At 42.8% G+C, this 23,042-nt stretch overlaps 1 protein-coding gene across 3 annotated transcripts; it reads right to left on the minus strand.

The window, feature by feature from the left end:
* Positions 1-737: 737 nt before the first annotated feature.
* LOC121611809 (constitutive coactivator of PPAR-gamma-like protein 1) lies at positions 738-22,890 on the minus strand. Of its 3 annotated transcripts, none has more exons than XM_041944519.1 (17): positions 22,139-22,890; positions 20,481-20,727; positions 20,314-20,396; positions 17,487-17,615; positions 15,516-15,606; positions 13,700-13,788; positions 13,372-13,604; positions 11,652-11,745; positions 11,350-11,571; positions 10,964-11,135; positions 9,485-9,734; positions 9,198-9,312; positions 8,274-8,483; positions 5,052-5,250; positions 4,718-4,847; positions 4,526-4,622; positions 738-2,363 (listed from the first exon to the last, which is right to left on the minus strand). In XM_041944519.1, exons 1-17 carry the CDS (start codon positions 22,610-22,612, stop codon positions 2,046-2,048), a joined length of 3,153 nt encoding a protein of 1,050 aa, XP_041800453.1. In that variant the 5' UTR covers positions 22,613-22,890; the 3' UTR covers positions 738-2,045. The 3 variants fall into 3 exon arrangements, with proteins under 3 accessions (XP_041800453.1, XP_041800445.1, XP_041800461.1); XM_041944511.1 differs by having other exon boundaries at positions 4,718-4,856; XM_041944527.1 differs by lacking the exons at positions 738-2,363; positions 4,526-4,622; positions 4,718-4,847; positions 5,052-5,250; positions 9,198-9,312 and having other exon boundaries at positions 8,291-8,483.
* Positions 22,891-23,042: the final 152 nt, after the last annotated feature.

A 23,042-nucleotide genomic window follows, 5' to 3' on the forward strand; every position in this document is an offset into this window, starting at 1 on the left:
CACATAACTCTGTATGTTTGTATTGATGACCGGTCTCATAATGATGCCGCAGGTCAAAGTTCACCCACACCAGCCACTTCAGACTCTAAAGTGTCTTTTGTTTATTTATGCAGTGATGTCACATCATAGTAGGTATAATAAGGCTGAAAGCTCTGGGAGAAGCTGGTGTTGGGATTGTGAAGAGATCAATCACCATGAACAAATTGTCATATTTTGTTATTCTCAGGATCATCACACGCATTTGATGCTACTCCTCCTCTTGTGTACAGTAAATGCACCATCATACTGGACAAAAGTGACAATTATCTTTGCCTTTGATTTTTTTTCCTTAATAAAATATTATTTAATTCATTTTGGTTTAATATTAGACTGCCATATGAATTAATGCAGTGTGATGCAGATTTATATCAAGCGTTAAAGTTCATTCTTGTCATTGAAGTAGTAGTTTGACAAAACAGTCTCAACTAAAGGTCCTCTTTCAAGCCCCCTCCACCCCCTGAGATTTTGATTCTGTATTTCTTCTGTTTCAAGCTTAAGTTCCACGTCCAGAAGGCAAAACCATTCATTTCGTAATTTTGCCTGTCTGCATTTAGAGATTTGCTCTCTCTGCTTTTAAAAATGAATGCAGGGATTTAAATATGCAGAAAGTCAGTGAGCTGTTACAGTATGATGAGGGATAAATAAACAAACAACAACTTGTACTAAAAGAATATAGTTTTATTAAGCATTGTAGCTAAGTCGCCTTCAAATACACCACGCCACAATCCGTCAACATTCAATCAAATCCAACAGCAGTTCATTCTTTCACAATCCATGAGTTAGGAAGAAACTGATCAACTTACATAGAAGGTAACCTATTTAGCTCTTGCGGGAGGGACCGGGGGAATACACCGTTTCTCTGATCACTAATGAAAGATGTGAAGGAAAATTGAGGAGAATTAAGCTGAAATGTTAAATGATGATTCTGGTGTAAAAGTAGTACGACTGCAAAAACAACACTAAAGTAAATCTCAGAACTGATTACCGGCTGACGGCTAAAGTCTTAATTGGAAGGTCGAGCACATTGCTTCAGGCTACAAAAGGGGTGATTCTGATCAAAGCTTTTTATGGGATTTTTTCAGATATTTGACTAATGCAGAAAACAGCAACAGAGAACAATATAGTGTGAATACATTATTCCAAAGTGGCTAGATAACTTCGTTTTTTTTTGTAATTAAATGCAGCAGAGGTCAATATCACAAACAAATCGAGGTCAGAACAAATCTGTTACTAACAGTTAACACCTTTTATAGGCTATCAGTGATGTTAGCCATTTCTTTAATTTGCAAAGGGCACTGTACTTGTAAAGATGGAGGAAAAAGGACAACATGCATAATAACTACACACCTCTTAAACTGTGAACCATGCAGAAGGTTGTTTTTTTTTTTTTTTGTTGAAGCAGTAATACTACAGCTCTACATTTGATTCAAGAAACCAAGATGAGAGTTTGGCAAGGCTTTTGCATCTGATTTTTAGAGCCATTTCTTGAAATGTTACTTACACCTAAACGACTGAAATTATATAAAGCTCATCTGAACTAACGAACACAGTGACTTAAATATGAACCAAACCCAAAGTGCTGACCAAGGCGGATGCATTGCATTTTGCTTCCTCATTACACGTTTAGTTTTCATCAAGCAGTTACCGTGACAACACAAAATTGATAACCGTGCTATGACGAACACATGGTGCCAAGTACTGGAGGATTATCAACCTATAAGAACAAAAAGATTTTAGAATTAAAGCTTCTAGAAGCTTTAATATCCTAATGAAGAGGAAAAGTATCATTCTCATAACCATGGAGAAACCTTGGTGATGAGGGAGTGAACAACTCGTTAAACTAGCAGTGTGTCATGTATCTCGTGTGTTTACTGAGAGGGATTTGAATTTCATCTCTTCACTTTGTCTCAAGAGGAAAAATGTACATCGACTGTAGGCTTTCAAAATTTCCAGATGTCCTAACCCCATTCCATCTTTCATCCTTCACCCTCTCTAGAAAAATAGGCTTACTCTTCTTTTTTTAAGACGGCGGCCTCCAGACCTTCATCTCTATAGCAGCCGCTGTCTACATTTAGTGCATTTAAGTGAGGATTAGAATTGCACGTCTTGGAGTCACTGCTAAAGGCACTTTCAGGTTGGATGAGAGCCCTGCATTCCTCTTTATCCCCATTCAGCTGGTCCGGCTCTTTGTCCTCCACGCCGTTCTCTGTGGTTGAGCCGTCACACGGTACAGGGGAGGATTCCCTCTCCTCTGGCTTGGGCTTCTTTCTCTCCTTTGCTGCATCATGTCCACATGTATGAGCAGGCTTATGAGCAGGCTTACTCTGGTACAAAGGACGGACAAAAAGGATTTGAAACTGATGCCAAAGACTGTTACACTGCAGCAGTGACAGTGAGGGCTCCTCTTTAAATCATGTGCAACACGGAGAAAATACAGATGTGGGCTGAAAGTCCTGGTAACACACAAAAAGACTGGAGAGCAATTTAGAAGCTAATTAGCAGTAAAATAAAGGGGTTTTAAACAGCACAAAGACCTGCTGAGCTGCTGTTTAGTTCCCACTCATCACATGCTGAAAGCTCAAACAATGATCATGTACTCTGTTGTCGCACTGTAATTAAACAGTGAAAAGAGCAACAGCTGTATTTTGATCTTAGTGAAGTACATACAGTCCACAGTGAAACATAACAACTGATATGATTAGCCCCCACAGGTTTCCAGTTTCTGAGGAATTTGGATTTCTCTTATAGTGGCCTGGGCCATCTGTCTTTTGACTCGGTCAATTACAGTTTTAATGACATTTTGCAAAGTGTTTCAATATTGTAAGCTTAACGTTATTTGTTGTCATCAGCACACTTTGCGTCCCTCCAGGGCAGCGGGGTCTAAACATGTCTGCTCTTCACACTAATTTGGTCCAAAGCATCAACTATTGTTCAGACTGCCATGAAATTTGAAATGCATGTTCGTGATTTGCAGAAGATTATTCCCAATGCATTTCCTCTACAAACCCGCTTCCCGGATTCCCATGAAATTTTGCCATTTCAATCTCTAAAGGGCAGACCGCTGCTGAATGACCATGCTTCCCAGAAGATGGATCCATTTGGATACATCGATGAGCTTTTCACACATACCAACAACTGCAGTATCTTTGGGCCACTTGTACGTCACAATGACTTAGATATTACAAATGCTTAGTTGCAGATTGAGATCATGAAAAAAGAACTTGAGATGTCTTGAAATGTCACAGTGAGGTCTAATAATTAGCCCCATTCAGACAAGGACTCTGCATCATTGCTATCTGTCACAGTGATGGCGCTCATGCTATTCAGACAGAGCTGGTTGTACGTGCATATTTGTTGTGGTTTAAGAACCACAATGCTTGAGTAATGTTTGGCACCTGGTGAGAAGATGGAGCAGTGCTGCTGCTGAATAGCACTACACTTAAAGTGGTGAGGTGAAGGAAACAAGACATATTATGAGGACAGCTGGCTGCTTCAGTGATGGATTACAAAATGTTACTTTGCCACTGAATCCCTAATTTAAGTCCATTGTGAGCACGTTCTCACAGTGAATCCCTTCTGACAGTTTCTGTTCAGTTTCATCATTTATTACACAGATCATCACTGCTGCTTATTTTATAATGTCCGACAGCGCTCGAGCATGAATGACAACACGTCAAGTTGGGACTCCCATTCGGTGTGAAAGCATTTTGTTGGATATTCAGATTTCATCTGAGCAGAGAATATTAGGAGGCAGGTGCTGGTGTGATGATTATTGTAGCTGTACAATGAACATGTGTTTTTAAGAAGGCGGAAGAAAACTCTGTGTGTATTTACCTTGTTGGAAGTGTTATGGAAACGTAACCATGCAAGATTAGAGTTGTGGTTTTATGTAAAAGTGACCTGTACACTTATTCAGACAGGCTTAATTTAGAGTCTATGGGGAAACCTGCAACAAATGCTGATGGTATACTGACAAGCAGCTGAATCTGTTGAAGATATGCCAACAAGAAAAAAGGCAACATTTCTAACCGTGGACCCATCTCTCTGCTTAGTGGAAAAAGCAAATGCCTGCATTAACAAGCTGCCACTCAAAGGACTATTTTTAATAGTGACGTCAAAACTAAGGTCAACAAACATCTCTGACCTTGATTTCACACTGTGAAATTGATATTTTTAGTCCTGTGCTCCGACGTTGACATTTGCACTCACAGGCTCAACAATATGATAATGACATTTACTCACTAATTGATATTCAAGTGGAGGGAAGCATGAATAGCTCACTGTTGAAGCACATGTATAGTGGTGTATAATGTGCATCAACAAATGAACAATATATACACACCTCACATCAACAAATGTGAGGTGTGTATATCATTTCTCTGATTTCTGTCTCTGTAGCTTGGAACAGACACATGGGTGGATTTATTAACTGTAACTTCTGACTGCATTGTGAAGGCCATGTGAACTGATCCCTCACTAGACTTACCAGGTACGCTCCCTGACTCTTGAAGGCTCGAGCGTGGTACCTGCCTCCCCGACCAAACGTCCGAATGACGGGCGTGGATATCACACCTCTGGGACGACTACAGAAGACAGAAACAGAAATTCCACATGGTTTACAATTAAATAATAACAGAAACAGAAAAAATAGATGACAAATCATAACATCTGTACTCACCCTCTATTTGGTCCACCAACAGACACCACCTGGACAGGGAAGCCTCCTCTTCCTCGGCTGCGTCGAGTTCCAGCCCACTGACCCACCACAGTGCCGGCTATCTCCAGCTTCCCACCCTGCGATGACATCCCTTGAAGTCCTCGTGGGGAGAGGAAAAACACACGCTGTTAATCTGTGCAAGTGCATCCGTGGTGCTACACCTTTCTCCTGTGTGTCTTGAACTGTTTTAGTTCACATCTTGCTACCTGCCCAAGGACCAGCACAGGGAACACAAATACAACATCTTTCACAAATGTGCGAAATTACTAAGTCAGTGTTAGTGTACTGTACTCACCAGGCATCCCTCTGCCCCTCCCCTGAGGAGGCATCATAGGAGGTGGGGGGTAGTAGGAGCCAGAAGGGGGGTAGAAAGGCATCCCGTGAGGAGGTGGAAGTGGCGGCGGGGGGAATGGAGGAGGATGAGGTGGCCGAGTAAAGCTGAGACCCTCCAGGATGCTCTGACGCATCTTTTCCACCTTGGCAACCAGCTCAGCCTGAATAGAGAGAAACCAAACGCCTGAAACAAACACTGAGTCTGTTCATTCATACTCGCATTGCTACAATCAACATTAACCCAGTATTCATGTCACATAAATTAATTGCTCCTTTGCGTGTATGAGGTTGTGGCTAATTTTTGTGCTTCTTTTTGCAATTTTCACCTACTCTGAAAAAGCAGTTGCACAATTGGCTGTGCATTTTATTCCTGAGTACGGCAAAGACTTATTTGTTTAACTGTATGAGGAAAAATGATTGAAATTCAGTGTAATATTGATTAAAATTGTTTGTTTTTTTCCATGTAAGCCAGTGCAAAATACAAAGTGTCTAATCAAATAAGTCTATTTTCAGCATTTAAGTGTCTCCCTTACTTAAAGGCACAGGAAGTACTGAGTGGATCTGTGTATTAACATGAGGATTACTGATACTGCATGAACAAACTCTTCATTTTGGTTTGTGTGAAGTGAAGTTACTCTCATACCTTTACACTGTGTGCTATGTTTCTGTGTTGCCACAGCAACCGACAACATGAGGCTTTGTTTGTTCTACACTTGCCATTGACTTTATTTATTTCTAATTAAAACGCCCATAACGTCCTACCACACAGACTTCCTTGAGGAAAATCAGAATCAGTGCTGATTATTCGTGATTTCTTGTTGTTTTCTGAAACTGATTGCTTGGAACAGAGCATCACATCTATTCCTACACAGATAAGGAAGAAACATAATGCTAAATAAAGTTTGCTGTAACTTTACTGTAAGTCTAACAGCCTGTTATGTTAGCTCAGCTGCTGTGTTTGTACTGCGGGAGGGCCCTGATGCACAAGGAAACGTTCCAGCACTATAATAGTTGTTTAATCAAATCTTTGTGGGATTTAAACATCATTAAGGTCGTGATACTTCTTCTCATTGACATTTGAGGTGTAAAGTACCAGTGTAGAGATGATTAATGAGCTCTGAGACAAAAGGACATGAACAAAGAACTGCACAGCAGTCTTTGAATGAGGGGGAACCCATGTGCTTCTTTATGGTTTTAAAGGTGGAATGTGGTGTTTCCTTTTAAACAAACTAAATCATGTTGACATTCATTATTTTTCACCAAAATGCTGTCAGCTATTCTAAATATGAATACACATTTCAATTGCAAAAAAAACCCCAAAACATTTGATTGTCTGTCTGTGATTAATATTCAATAGTGAAAGAAGCAGCTCCAGTTCTCACCTGGGCTGCTGCACTGAATGCACTGCACGACAGACAGTCACACAACCAGAGTTTCTGTTGTCCAGTAATTACTGTGCTTTAACCAGGAAACTCTGTTTAAGTCCTGCATATTTAAACCTCTCTGCTTATAATGTCCGGTGGAAATAATTCTCAAGCTGTATGTGGAGATATTCTGGCTGCACGCTGTTTCTCCCCACTGCTTCTCTGATGTCCGCCTCTCGCTCTTTTCCGGATTCGGTAAATTAAAAGGTTTATTTCGACCAAAGCAGAGTTGGTGGTAATTGGTGGAAGAGTGAAAGACAAACCACCAAGGTTTTTGTTTCTGTCGAGTCTGAATAAAGCACATTTTTGATAATAAAATGAGCGATACAACAGGCCTTTCTGCTTAAAAAAAGGATCATGTTCTTTAACAAAATGGTATCGCTGTATCTTTTCCATAATGTTGTCAGACACTTAGGATAAACAACAATCACAACCTGACAATCAATCAAATATCTGAGAACAAGCACTTTTGTGGACGTATACTGACTGGGCGAACGTCCAGAAGGATTACACTGCAGCCTTTTCCGTGGATGCTGTGTTCTCACTCAATACTGGGTCAGTTTGAAAAGAAACTGTCTCTGTTAGTTGCTTGAATGCAAAAACATGGGAAAACAGGGTCCATAGGCAGATAATATGTGACTGGAATTCCCCCCCTTTGTCTGGGACATTAAAAGCTTCCAGGACAGGTGGACCGGCGTCACTTTCATTGATTGAAAATGAAATGTAGGCCAAGATGATGCAAGCAAATAATTCAATTCAGCCCTACAATCCACTGTGTGTGAGTTGTTCAATGAATTTCCTTCTTCAAACAACACTTCCACAGCTGATTTTCTGAATATTAATTAATTATCAGCAGCAGCAGCAGCAGCAGCAGCAGTCATCTTCTTCCTCACCGTTTGCTGATACTTTTCTATATTTCTTAGCGCTGCCACCAAATATCAACCAGACATACAGATCTGCAGGAATATGTGTTGCATCACTTGCATGTTTATGTGTCTGCATTCAAGTTTATGAAAAACAGAGCTGCTGTTAGTCAAAAACGCCACAGGATACCTTTACGCTCCAACACTTGGAAATCTGCCTCGTTTGAAATCAGCCTGCTGGATTGAGTTTTATACTAATGTCAAAGGGGCTGTGGGCATCCTGGTGGTGAAGACATATATCGTACTGTGATCGCTGTCTCGATCCCTGGTTCAGTTCTGGCTGGCCCTGGTTCATTGTCTGCCTGACGTCTGTCTGTCTGTTTATTTGTTTGTTCATGGGTAAATCTATGATGCATCAAAAAAAAGAAGCAAAAAAATGATTTGAAACAACTATTTCCCAACCAACAGTCAAAACTTCAAAGATATTCAACTAACAAAGACAATAACCAGAGAAAAGCAGCAAATACATATGCTGTGAATATCACAGCATCGAGTAAGTCCTAATGCCTTGGTCTGGGTCACAAAAAGTGCTTGATCGTCAATGCAAGGTGTGCGGCGGTGTGAAAATAAGGCGAGACTTAACTCCACTCAACGACTTCTGACACTTTCATGTGAACAACTGAGTGCACCCTATCTCTGTTTCTACAATTCACTGCATTGAGACCATCGAAACGTCTAACAGTCTGTGTGAATGGATCAAAACAATGAGGACAAACATAGGAGGCAGACCTCTCGGACAGATTTTGGTGGGTCTGACTGCCATACAGGACAGCTAGAAACCGAAGTATGGAGTCTGATCATGTTCTGCTGACTCGTGTGTGGTGTGGATGAAGCTACCTGACCATCACAGAGGTCAATGAGCTGGGCCTTCTCCCTGTTGGCCCTGACGAGTTTACTCTGCAGCAGCTTGCCATCAAAGTACATCCAGGGACAGCAGTGCTCCCAGGGAATAGGCTGTCCGCACGCGTCGTTAGCAAACAGAGCCATGTCCACTCCGCTCATGAACAGAGCGGCCAGCTGGACTCCTCGAGCGTCCAGGTTGTCGATCTGTAGAAGAGAAACATCCAGACTTAGAAAGTGTCTGAATGACAAGACGAAAAAGACAGTATGATCCCCTAACAGCCCCACTGAGCATTCAGATTAATGAAATGCAAAGCAAAGCACAGAGCAAGCTTAAGCAGCCCATTCACCTCCGGCTGCCAAAATACAGCAGAACACAACCTAATCCAGCCAACACAAAAAGCCAGCAGACACAACCTAGATGTTCTGGCACAGCGGAGAGCAGACAGGCTGACAGAACTACACATAGACAGACCACAAGGACCAAAGCGCACAGCTCATGTGGATGGTTTACATTAACATAGGCCGAATGAGAACAGAGCCCCAGCATTTTTTACAACTTGATCTGAGGCGAGGGGTTGATAAACCATCCACACGACACAAGGACCCTTCTGCTTCACTCAGAGCTCTACAAAAATACTTCTTTTACTGCAAAGCTACAGCTTCAGGAACAACATGCTCGTTCAGAACTGGGTTTTGTCGAGCAGGTTGCTTTGTCTTCAGAATATAAAGAGTGTCCAGAGAAAGAGAACAACACTACATTGAATAGGAGTCAACCAATTCTCTCATCAATCAAAGTGACACTTAGGGCAGCTAAATACAGACCAAGCATGTGATCGACAGGATGGGGAATTATGGCTCGGACATTCATGACTGTGCGTTTCTCTGACACTCTTCATATAATAAACACTACAAATTCACCTTCAGTTCCTGCAGCTGGTCAGGCTCGTAAAGTTTAGGAGAAAGTGCTTGGGCTAGGAAAGCGTCAAGTTCGTTACGACGCAAAATTCTTAATCCTGGCCAATGTAACATAAACCTGAAGCAAAACACAGAAGGTTAACAGTGTTACAAATACCAGGAACTGATCAACTCTGTCTTAATAAATTCACTCCGTCACTCTCAGTTTAGCTCGTACTGGACTCACTTCTCACCTACGCAGTGACATCTACATACTCTATCTGTGTCCCGGACGTCATCAGTCTACTCACCGCAGCACACAACAGAGCACCAAGAGCGGCGTGGGGACGCTGGCAGGGTTCAACATAGCCGGAGTGTCGGAGCGCATGCAGGCCAGGAACGCTCTCATCCTGCGGTTCTTGTCCTCCACGGCCTTCCCCAGCCACAGCTTCTTCAGGTTGGGACAGGTCCACTCCCTGAAGGGCAGGGCCTCCACCAGCTCTGGAGTGTTGGGAGACTTGCCTTTGTAGGCGGCCCACTCTTTGACCATGACGTGTGTGTCTGGGGAGTAAGAGTTGAAAGAGATCAGGGTTTGTATTCATCAAGCATCCCAGGTTCTCAAATCTCGCTCAGAGTGGGACATTCACTCAGAAGAGACAGTGTGATGCTGCTGTGTTGCAACACTGTGGGCTGCAAATTGAAACTATGATGACGAGTTGTATTTCTGGCAGTTGTGTTTTGGAGTATTAAACAGTGGTAAAATTGAGAGTCAGAAAACTTGAGCTGCAACATAAGTTGATTAATGATTGAACATGAAATTAATTGGAAATTATTTTGACAAACAATCATCATTTTTCAAACTACGATGCCAAACTTTCTCTGGTTCCAACTTCAAAAATGTGAGGGCATGGCTGCTTGTTGATGCTGTATATCATTATTGTTACCCACTGCAGGGACAATGTGTACATCATACCTCTGCCATTGATAATATCACTGAATGATATGTATACATGCAGCTTGTTTTTCCACAGCTTCATGTTGAATGGTGGAGAAATGAATGACTCTCCAGCATCTGAGGAGCTGGATCAGTGCTCTGATCTCCATATTACCTGTTGCTGTGCAGTCTGTGCTTTTTGTGGAGAAATTGTGTGTGTTTACATGCATTGTACTAACCTGGTCACTGTATAATCTGTACATACTGTAAAGTTCAGTAATGACATTTCTCTCCTACTTCCACCAGATTTTTTGAATCATAGCTTGCTTATTTTAACTGTGGCAGTGACAGAAGACTTGTTGTTTTGATAGCACAGTGAGACACATATTCCACAAGACTTCTGGAGAATTCTTTGTTTTTGATTCGGATTCAGTTGGACCTATAAATTATTTTTAATACGACTACATATCGCTCTGTTTGATCATCTTTCATTCCCTCACGCTGCTGTCACAGTTGTGCTCTCCTCTCAAGTCTTACTGGAGAACGCTGACTGTGCATGTAAAAGCACCAACAATCTCAATGAATCCGTCTCCTCCCTGAAAATGTTTCTGCCTGAACACCAACTCCTGGTGACAAGCAGGGACACCTCTGGAGCTCTCTCATATATCAGCAGCGATGATGACTGACTTCCTAAGTTAAGAAAGCTGATAGAGGACTTTTACTCCTAAAAGTAGGACCAAAAATGTATCAGAGAGAATCTTTGGCCAGTTGGGACGAACTCTGAGACACTTGATAAAACCCTCAGTACGGGATGAGACACAGTGACATAAAGGGACTTTCTGTCCACAGCACTCACATTCAGGGAGGCAGTTCTTCCTCATGGCAAGTCGCTCAGCCTTCTTCCTGGCCTCGGCCAGGCTGAAGAGCACTCCGTAAACATACTGACGGATAGGCCGAAACAGCTGCACTGCTGAAGGCAGGTCTTTGTTTGCTTCATCTTCAATGGTGACTGATAGCTTAATCTCTCCCTGCAAAGACACACTCTTACCTACAGGTAATGTCACCACAGACTTTTCATGATCCAAACATACACAATACGGTGCCTCTGTATGCCCAGCATCATTTGTAAGTACATGTATGTTTCTTTAGTTTTACATGAACACAATTAAAATAAAAGACACAGACAATAATAATAAACTAAGAGCTATGAGCCATCAGTCTGGATGAGTCCAACCATCTGACCTTGGTGAGAGCGTGGTAGATGTAGGGGTACATAAGGCCCCTCTTGTGTCTGTGCTCGGCCACCCGCAGGACCTCGGGGGCCACGGCAGGGAGAGGTGGGATGGTGATGTCCATGTGGTTCCTGGTGGGCATGGAGAGCAGGGAGGGGATCTGGGCGTTCAGGCTGTGGAGACCTCTGGCCTGTGATCCCAGGCTCACAGACGAGGTCACACAGAGGTCAGCCTGAGAACAGAGAGCGGTTCCACTTTGGTTTCCTGGCGACATGTCTGATCAGGTGTTACGTGTTCTGAGGTTCCACCTACTTTTGTTTGGTCCTCCAGGTCTCCCTCTGGTGTGTTTTCAGAATGTGAAGTATGCCCGTTTTTCTCCCATCCTCCCTTATGGTCATTAAAATGACTAAAAAACAGCAAACATATGATTCAGTTTAGCAGAATAAACTACTGATCACCTTTGGCTAGCACTGTACCATGAATAAAATGAACAACAAGCACAGTGTCTCTTGCTCCTAACAACAGGCAACAGCAGTTTGACAGCCTCTCAGACGCAGCATAAATATGCTGTTTACTTTGATTGTTGCGACCTGAAAAAACGCGTCTAGCATTACACGCCTAAATCTCTGACTGAACTGTCAGCTGTGAAAAGGCATCATGGGTAATGTAGGCACTTTTCTTTTGTTAAAAAAAAAGAATGTTTGGAATAAAAGTGAAAATATCTCTTATTCTGCAAATCGATTCTGATCCTTTTTTTTATTCAAACTGTCCATTATCAGTTTAACAGTGTTATAAGAGTACAAAGATAAATCTGTGGATTACTTTTTTGTTTTTGGCCTAAATGACTGATATTGACTCAAACTGGACCTCTCCTGGAGTTGACCATGAACACATCAGGACTTTAGCTGCACAAGGCTGACTGCTGGAGGCTCCTTTCCAAGTTCGTCTTGAAGGTGTTTAGTGGGCCTGATATCAGTAGGTTGTGCTGACCAGCTCATTAACACAGTTAAATATGATTCATGCACTTTGACAGAGAGCCTCCTCTTGTTGAATGAATGAATCACAATAAAGGTTTCCATTTCGGGTTACTAAGTGTAAACACATTTTGCAGATACTTGTGTCTGCCAAGACAAATCTTCATTTACAAGTGTCTGGAGGGGTCATGTGTTTAACTCAGCTCCTGAACTCCTCGTGACCTCGGCGGCATTTCTGCCCCCAGCTTCCCATTCTTCTCGATACCAGCAACGCTTGGCTTCTACACTTTGTAGACTAGTGACAAATGAGGCACCGACAAAGTGACATCAGATCCCGTGAGCTGCCAAATGTCAGTAGAACTGCGATCATAACCATTAGTATTATGGCACAAGGTGCTTCTGCTGTTGAGACCTGAATCAAGTTTGTTGTTATAAACAAACATGCATTAAATCTGGAGCTCTGTGTTTACAGAAACCAAACTAAAATCAAGCCTCTGTGCTATCTGAAAATAGAAGCTGCTTACTGAGCAGTCAATAACAAGCAGAGTTGCTATTAAAGACTAGATACAACACTTCAGTACAATCATTGTGTACGGCAAAATAGTTTTAACGAATCTTACGCTAAACTCATTTTCTGCAAGAGGTACCAATTACCCCACAACCACTATAACGAGTTCAAATCTCTGTTAAGAGCTTTAATGCCTGTTAGAGAAGTGTCAACATTTTAGGGAACAATGTCAGTACAAAATACCAGGAGGACATGAGAAGACAAAGCTTGTTTTCTGGGAAACAAGTAATAACAATGTGAAGTCATCTCCTGATACACTTGAAATGTAAACTGACAGTAAAAGCAGGGATAATATTTTGTCACTAAGGGTGGTGATTACAAATAGAAACTGCTGTAAAAAAGCAGATTATATGGAGTAAAATCACTGAACCTCAAAAGACTTTTCTTTAGGAACATTTTGATGAACGTATGACAGAGTTCCTGTCAGCAGGACAGAAGCTGAGGAGTTTCTCCATGAATGGAGATCATAGCAGTGTTGTGCTGAACTCACTTGGCAGTTGTGCCTGAGCTCTCTTCATTCTCCGAGGAGGAGGACGTCGAGGACTCTGTGTGGTTGGGGCTGCCGGCCTGGCCCGAGTTGATGGGAGAGGACCTCTCATACAGCGGTGTGTGCTTCCCTTCTTGAGGAATGTTGCTGCAGCTGTTCTGCTCCGGGGGCCCTCTCTCCAGAGAGTCCAGAGCCAGGCTGCGCTCTACCAGAGACTCTGGGTATGAGTGCTGGACCTGGACAGAGCGAGGGAAAACACGTGTGTCATTCTCATGAAGTTAAACCACCTGCGATATTTCACTGTGGAGCTCGGTGCATTTCCCAGTCTTACCCCAGGCTTTACAGGCAGCGGCACCTGTGGAATGTTGAGCATTTTCTGAGATGGCACTGCAGCAGGCACTCCCATGTGTTTTGGTCTGACTGTGAAACAGACACACAAAACATTTCGGCATATGGACTCAGAGAGGTGGGGGCTGCTGCACAGAGCTGGAGAACAACATGGGCCTGTCAGTGTTGTTTGAGACTTTTTGACCGCCAAATTCTTATCAGTTCCCTCACAGCATTTGAGACATACATACGTAACCACAAACAGACGGACGGACAGACAACCTGAAAACATCACCATCACTGGCATGGAGGCATAGAAATGTCCGACACTGGATCTTTGAGGTCAGTGCTAACTGTGACATTTGGAAGTTTAAAATCCTTTTTTTTTCTTTTAACATAAACAACAATTTTGATATGGATCCCTTAGATTTTTTTCTACAAGATCCATACTGAGTTTGTTTGCAGTGTAAAAATCTAGTGGTCAGTGCTCTCAGGTAAACAAACTATGTCAAAATGACTTGAAACCTAGTTTGACATGTCTCGTTACTTACCGCTCAACATGTACGCTGATACATCTGCTATAAGCTGATCCTGACTGATATCTGTATATCTGACTGATAGAATTTAGAATAATTCATTGCTGTATTTGTGGTGGCCCGCCTTGATATCAACATTGACTGCCACATATTAATTTTCTATTGTTTGTACTATTGAAAATGGGTCAAATCTTATTGTTGCACAGAGTGCACTGATTTGCTTTTCCTGTCTCGCTCGCTCATGAAGACACACACAACGAAGCCCACTGTGAAAAGCCACTTCTTTCCGTGCACACTGCCAAAACATGATCATGTGCTAGAGGAAGGATTGTTATTGACATTTCCCCACAGAGAAGACAGCTGGCCGAATGCCTGAATAGCATCGACATGGACTGTCATGAACACCTCAGTGCAAACTTGTCCAAAACCGAAGCATTCAAGTTAAGTTAGTTAGCTGGTTTGTTCGGGTAGCCGCCATCAAGTTAGCTGCCATTTGCCAAAACTCAGTCAAGCCAGCCAATGCTTGGATTTTGGTTTGCCTCTATTCACACGGTTACGGTGCCAGTGCTTGGAGCAGCCTAAAAAGATGAAGGACTCACAATTATTTGACACAAACTGAAGCAAAATGGAGCTGCTTATATTATTCTGTAAACAATTTGTTACAAAGTACTTGGCAATTAAAAGTCCCATATAGTAGAAAGAGGTTTCCGAATATTCTTAGATCATAAAGCAGGTCTAGGTGCTACATACTAAACACTGAGAAAGCATCAAAACACTCAATCCACTGAGATATGCACACAGCCTGTATTCAGAAACTGTGTCTTTAAACAAGGTTGCAATGTCTCAAGTCACTGCCCTCAGCCGCGCCTCCAGCATGGCGGCTGCTGGATAAAAACACCTGCAGAGCTGCTGCAGAAACAAAGTGACAGGCACTAAAATGCAACATTTCTGACAACGGATGAACAGAGGTGCTGCAGCAATGGACAGTACAAGAAAAATAATGTGTTTATTGAACAAAAGTATGAACCTGAAAACAATTTCATGAAGCACGGGTGTGGGTGAATGCGTGAAAGCATGGGTGTTTAACAGAAATGTAAAGATATTTCTCTCACATTCACACATTTTGACTTGTCATAGAAGGAAAAGTACAGGTGTTAACGTTCACAAGGCCTCTAGCATTAGCCACCAGAATGCAGCCATGTTTAAACAATGGAGTTACATAAAGCTGTGTTTGACAAGACAAGTACTCGCAGGACAGGACAGTTTTGTTAGACAGAAACTCACCTAAGTGTGGAGGGAAGTGAGGGGGTTTGCTGGCCACTGAGTAGTACTCCACTGCCTTCTTGAAGCGAATGACTTTGTCATCAGAGCACGACTAAAACATCAAATGAGATGAATATAAACACAGCACCGTCAGAGAAAAGTCAGTGAACGATTTGTAACTTCTCAGTTAATGATGACAACCTGTGGACAGAGCTGCTATTTCCTCTTCTGCCCATTCAACTCCTCATTAAAGACTGAACTACAGCTCTCTCTGTTTAATCAGAGCCTTGGTGCTCTGTGAAGCAGTCAGTCATTTCTCTCCATTACGACGGGTTACGTCAAAGAAAGACACGGTGCCCACATAATCATCTTCTTCAAACTGAGCTTCCCAAATGCTCACTAAGTTGTATGTTACTCTCTGCGTTGTCTCCGTTTGTTAACGTAGAACTGCACTCTGTTTGTCGTGCACTTATTGTACATTCACAAAAAAAAATTATCAACTAAGTAACTGTCCACAGGTAATCGAAAAACTAAACTTTATAAAAACCTAGAATTACCGCCGTGTGGTTGTATGCCTCCACCAACCAGCCAAGTGAAGACTTTTTAATAGGTGATAGGTATTAAGTGCATTCTTTGGCAAAATGGAAGTTATCATTATTCACTCTATTTTTCCAGAGGAGCACAGAGGACTGATAGAGCTTCATCCCATGGAGCAACAACAATCACCTGAAGCTCAACATCAGCAGAACCAATGAGCTCGTGGTGGACTGCTGCGAATCATAATGTTGGTTTATACTGTACGTGCAACTGTGTAAGTTCATTCAGAGAAAGAGTCAAATTCCATGTATGTGTTCACATTCTTGGCCAATAAAGGCCATTCTGACGGAGCACAAAGTCGTAGCCATGACAGTAGACAATGCTTCAAATATGGATGCTGCTGCAAAGAAACTACAAATTGCAAAACTGTAAAACGTGGATGCTTCACACACATGTTCAACCAGGCAGGACAGGAGATCTACACAGGCAGCACAGCTTCAAGGTGGACGCCCAAGATCAGTGTCAATAATCCGGCATCTGACCAAATGTGTAATATGGTCACAGACTGCCTTCTGTTCCTGAGTTACGGTGCTGAATAATGAGCAGAAAAGTGTTGTAACAGAACATTATGATGTCACAGTGAAGCTGACCTTTGACCTTTTGGATATAAAATGTCATCACGTCATTTTCTCCTTTGAGACATTTGTGTAACTTTTTTGTTAGAATTAGCGTTTCAATTCTTGCCTTCTTCGCAGCCACAGTGTTGCTTTATGCTGTAATCATTTTCATCATAGCTCTTCATTGTAACTGAAGCAGGCAGCACGCGACCGAAGAGGCAAATGACGCATTAAACACCCGTTTTAACGGGAGCGTGCACAGAGCCTGATGAAGAAAACCTGGGTTTGATCATCACCCTCTTGACACCCATGATCTCTGACTGGTTTTAGGCTTTGTCGAGCCAGTTCACACAAAGAGAGCCTGGCTCTGTCTGTGCCCTGCCTCGTAGTGCACCCCCCTGCTCAAGATTTCTTGAAATTAAGAAAAATTAAAGTCATGGCATTCCTCTAATTCACTTATTAAGAAAATTCTCTAATCTTATTCTAAAGATGTACGACTAATGAAAATCATCTTGCAGATGTCAAAGGCTTTCATTGTTTTTAGAGCTGGATGGAAAATCATTTGTTCAGGCTTGGGACCACAGTGGAGTCTGTCACGGTTGATTTAGTGCTCCAACACCATCCATACAATACAGTCATTAAAGTCATTATCACTGATGGAAATGTTCTGCAACAAACTGAGAAATCAGTGCTGGAAACTCTGGATAAACACAACCACACCGCTACAGATTCATTCATAAAGAAGCAGTGTGCGTTATATCCATCGTCTCTAAAGTAACAACGAATGTCCAGTTCTCAACAGCAAGTGGACACGTCGGCGCTGCTCGGCTTCTCATACCTGTGAATGCTTGAAGATGTCCTTAGCAATGGCCTCCAGGTCGGCGATGTCTGGGATGTCGCGGACGTAGTCGGCCACAGCTTTGATCACAACATCACAGGGTGGGAGCACAAGCTGGTGGGCACGCACCTGAGGAGAGGTAACACGCAGAATCCACAACAGGCTGAGCACTCGAGTTTGAAAGAGAACAGCCAGTGAGCAGCATCATCCTGGTGCTGTTTGAAATCTCCCCACCAACCTACCTTTCCATCTACATCACACATTCCTCAGCCTCTGAATAAACACTTGAAAAAGGCTTAATACTACAATACCCTTGGCTGCCATCGCCATGGAGAACAAGTCGCTGAAGATGCATGAATCAGAGCGGCAGTGAATTCACAGCGCATCATCATTGCGGTAGAGAATGAAACACATCTCCATGCTGACTGAACTGATTCAAAATGGATCCAGAATTCAAAGGTGTGTTCATTTTCAGTCACGTTTAAGCTTCCACCAGCCGTCAGCAGCACAGTAACAGAACTTTAAGCGTGTCTTGACAAAATGCACCATGGGAGTGGCAGTGAACAGTTTTTAATGTTTTTACTTTCTACTTTTTAATCAAAGAACCAGACATTTTCTACTGCGATGGTTGATCTAATTCAACTAGGAGAGCTTCATGTCCATCCCAGAGCAGCTGAAGCGCTCCAACTGTGAGTCACACAACACTGTCTATGGGAGAGATTAATGGGACTGGCCAAAATACCTCCTCCCACTTCACAACTCCATGCATGTTGGTGAGAGTCACTGAATGTACTTTTTTTGTTCACAAGAAAAGCACATTTAAAGTCACAGTAAAAGAGAAGCTGGTGTGTCTTTATCCTCAGTAATGTGATGTATTTCCAAGACGGGCTGAGATTAATTCCTGAAGATTGACTGGATCACTCAAACAATGGTGTGGTTTAGTGAATCCAGCAAGATGCAGCGCTGTATAAGACTAGTGAATGGATTTTGCTATATAAAAATGACAGTTTATGTTGGTGCTGTGAACATAATGTTTTTGGATTTCACTGTGTCTTTCAGTCTTTTGGCCACATTTCTGTCAGCGAGCCACAATTTCAAATGAGCTGGGTTTCTTTCTAGTTTCTTTCCAGAGTATCCAAAGCTACACTTGGCTTGGCAGGTGTTGTTGACTAAATGACAAAAAATAAACAGCAATAAATTCATTGTCTCAGTCTTTACCCACCAAGAGATTAATAAGAGATTAACTGTCCAAGTGACAGCAGCTGCAAGGACAGACTCGTCTCAAAAGCAGCTGAAATGAAAGTTTTATAGCTTTAGTTTGAACACAACTTATTGATTTCATCATCATTTTATCAGTATGAACATTGTGTAATGTACGGTGCAGTTTGGGTCACAGTATTTGCAGGATCAAGCTGATGAAAATCCATTATTCCTGACTGAAGATGATCATTTCATGTCCAAGATTTAATACTGACAACAGCAACCAATAAAGTGAGCTTTCTCTCATGGAAACACTCATTTTAGTCATCTAGAACTAGTGTGTGTGCTCTATGAAGTCCCACTGAGTGTACTGTGTCACTATGCTGGGTAGGCTGCACATGTGAAACCAGATGGCTCTCTGTTTAATCACAGCTAGTCATTTAAAAAGTTAACAGCTGAACCATTTCCACAGAGCCCTAAAACCGCCTGACACTGCTGTCATGCAACCGTTTCACTAAACCATTCACCAATCCATGATCATCCTGCTTCTGTAAGCTGCATCGCATCGGCTAGTATGAACGTTTAGCCGCATCACTGCATCCAGTTTATCTGCAGCTGGTGGTTAAGCTCCAGAGAAATGCATGAACAGTTTCAGATCCGTTTGTTGTTTGCTGGAGGATGTTTAGCCATCAATTATCACCAAACAAGCAATGATGATCCCAAAGCTGCTTTCAACTATATGAAAGCCACTGACATGTGCATGACCATGTACTTTCCTTTCCAGAAAATAGACATGTACCAGCATTGTGACTTGAATCAGCACAGAAACATGGAAATGAGCTTTAAAGTTCAGTGAATTTAAGCCTTCTTAATTGATGTAATTACCAGCAGGGATCACATCAGGTTTTACTACGTTTTCAAAAAACTAAAAAGCTATTTTTTCAACCAGCTGTCAACTAGTAGAAGAAGTAAAAGAAGGTTTTTTCCTGAATTTCAACATTTACTGTTGCTCAACTAGAAATAATGATTTAATGTTATGAAAGAAACATAGGATGGAAAAGCTGTCAGGGCCTTTAAAGCTGTACATGTCACTGCAGGTTGGATTTAATGGTCTGATCTATGAATTAGCTACTGTGGTGTACATGTACATGCTCCACAGTTACATTTCCCACAATACATCCTATAGAGTCGCCAGGGATTATTTTCTCAGCCACAGAAGATGTTATACAGTTATTTTCACAGGTTGAATAAATACTCCTCATGAGTAAACAGACTAAACAGACAAAATAAATGACAACGGTTGTTTTCTATGAGATGCTTTCATTCAGGAGGCCCACGGTATAGATGCCCTCACCTGTGACAATATACTACAGTATTTGCTGAACTTACTGTCATTCACTAAGTATCTTAAGTATCTTTTCTTTTTAATATCTATTTAAATATGTATTCATGTCCGATTTTATTTTGTTCAAATGTATGGTGTGTAAAGACCATTGAGCTTACATTGTATTCATGTGATATATGAATAAATTTCACTTGACTATTACACTGGATTTCCAGTCCTGTGAAGAAATATCATTAAAATCTAATATAAAAAATATCAAGAAATGATCATTCAAATCTTTACCTTCAAAGATGCTAATGGATGCTCTGGACCAAGTAAGCTCCAGTGAAAGGCAGCCAAGTCTTCATCAGGCAGCATGTGATTTCCTTCAAAACACAAGACAGCATCACCGTGTTAGTGATCGGAGCTATCCGTTCCATTTCTATTCAGCCAAGAAGTATAACACCAACCTAAAAGTGACGCAAAAATGATAAAACGGTTTGGGTTGAGATCAAGCTGCCGTGCCACTTCGTGCATCAGGTACTGGCTGGTAGTGAGGCTTTTGCCGTTGCGGCTCAGTTTGAGGGCGTGTGCGCTGAAGTAGTATGGGATGTTGCACAGAGCGTAGTCCGAGTCATAGGCCACCAGGCCGTGGAAGCCGTTCTCCCTGCATAAGGCTATCACTTCCAGGTGGTGGTCCTCGATGCTCTGGACAACCTGAGGAGTGGCCAAGACGAGAGTTACGCTTTAGATTCTAAAGCCTCAAAATAAACCTCTTACACAGACATGGTGTATTAGCCACTCGAGGAAAGGCATCAGAAACAGGATTACAAACTGGGTGAGTTTTGTTTGAGCTGCGCTTAGTGAACAAGCCATACTCAACACAGAGAGGGAGACACTAATAATTGGCTACGTATTTAAAATGATATCCACAGTACGTGTCAATAGAACCCGATCTCAAAACAGCATCATTAAGAAATGAATAGTGACATCATGTCTAGAAATGAACACATCACAGTGCTGTCAGGATGATAATATCTTCTAATTGAGTTAAAATTATAGATCCTGATACACACTTCAACTCGGTTTGTACTGATTCAGATACCTCAACCCAATTCCTGATCCAGTTCCAAATTTACATGACTGCTGTAAGTCCACTGAATACAGTCAGGATTGTCCCAATACCATTACAGCTGATCAGACAATCCCTACTGTGTCCATGTAACTTGTGCAGAACTGTGTAGAAATCCTTCAGTGTAGTCACATGTGTGATAACAGCTCTACGATGCTGCATGTCAGACAAAAACTGCATGCTGACTGAGATGCAGCTGTGATGTTTATGCATGATTACAACTATTTCCTCTCTGCTAAAACGTGTCAATTCCTGTATTTTGTATTGTCTTTTATAAGGAATATTTAGGGCCGTAACTACTTATTTGCAGTATCGACTGCAGTGTTGATTGTGTTCTTGATCACTAGATACATATATGGAGAGAAAATAGTGAGAGATGACTTTCACTATTTTTTCAGAGCTGAATGGGACAATTTCAAATGTCTTCTTATGTCCAAGCGACCCAGAGACAGTCAACTTCTCATCATAGAAAGCTTACAAAAGCAGCCAATGTTCACACTGACAGGCTGGGAGCAGTGGGGCATTTTTGCTTCAAAAATGAGCTAATGATTAACAGTTTATCAATACAGTTGCAAATGAACATTCACTCAAGCGCCTTGCTGTTTGAGCGTTGTTAATCCTGTCTGAGAGTCTGGGACTGCTCAGCTGGTCTGTTGTTTCTGTTCTGCTCGGGCTAAGCAAACACCTGGCCTTTTATTAACGATCAAAGCCCAGTCCAGGGTTGATCACATGCATCCATAGTCTGAGGTAATGTCACAACATGAGAAGGACTGAAGTTTGAACAAGCAGGCCACTGACTCCACAGCTAACACTCCTAGAGGCACTCCGACAAACTTGGCCGGGTGGGGGGAACAGCTTTTATCATGGGTGAAGCTGGCAGTGATGGCATGGTGGGCAGCTAGCTGGCTAACAGTGCAGCCTGCTAATGTTTGCCGGCGGTGGGTCCGGAGTGGCTCTGCGGCTCAACAGGCACTGCCAGGCCGAGTTCTCACTCACCCCGACGCGAAACCTGAGGAGCGCCAGTCGGATGCAGTGCGCCATGCACACGGGAGGCAGGAACCAGACTTTGGGCGGCGGGGTGCCCTTGTTCTGGACGTGGCTAATGATCTGCTGGGCGGTCTGCCTCTCGTTCACCTGTCGCTTGACCCACTCGTGAAGACGGCCTTTCTCCAGGGCGCCATTGAAGCAGACCAGGAGCTCAATGTTGCCGTGGAAGCAGGCCTTAGAGAGGGCGGCCAGGTAGCCCAGCATGTGGTTCCACTGGCCCCCGCTGACCCAGTCGGTGTAGAAGCCTCCGTACAGCCGGTGGAGACAGTTCTCGGCGTCCACCAGCAGTCTCAACGGAGTCTGAGGGGGTCTCTGACGACCACCTCCGACCATACTCCCCCGGGCCAGCTTCTGAAGCTCCACCGGCACCACAGCGCTGGGGCAGTGCTTTTCAATGTACTCTTGGAAACCTTGAACACCCATGTTGAGCGTCTGCTTGAAGAGACGGAAACTTAAAAGTGACAGTTAAAAAAAAGCGAAATATCGGAGGAAATTAATCCGAAGGGGGTTGCAGTGCGCCTCTCCCCCCGACAGTGACTGGCAACCGGTTGGCAGCGGCGGTTCTGCCGGAGTTGGAATAATTTCGAAAGAAACGAGATAATGCTGCTACTTAGACATGGTCAGTTTTCGCTGAGTTGTTTTTTTGGTTCATGGCTGCTAGCTGCCATGTGTCGGTTCACGGAACCATGTCTGAGGTTGTAGGTCTGCCGGAGTGAGAGGGAGAACGAGGGGACACGTGACGTCACGACGCATCGGCACGTACAGAGACTCACGACGAGTCAAGAGCGTTCACCGCCGCCTGCGTTTGCTCTGTTTGTTCGCTTTGCGTTTCACACAACCGCAACCAAAACCT

Source organism: Chelmon rostratus, chromosome 2 (genome assembly GCF_017976325.1).
Source record: "Chelmon rostratus isolate fCheRos1 chromosome 2, fCheRos1.pri, whole genome shotgun sequence".
Classification (NCBI taxonomy): domain Eukaryota; kingdom Metazoa; phylum Chordata; class Actinopteri; order Chaetodontiformes; family Chaetodontidae; genus Chelmon; species Chelmon rostratus.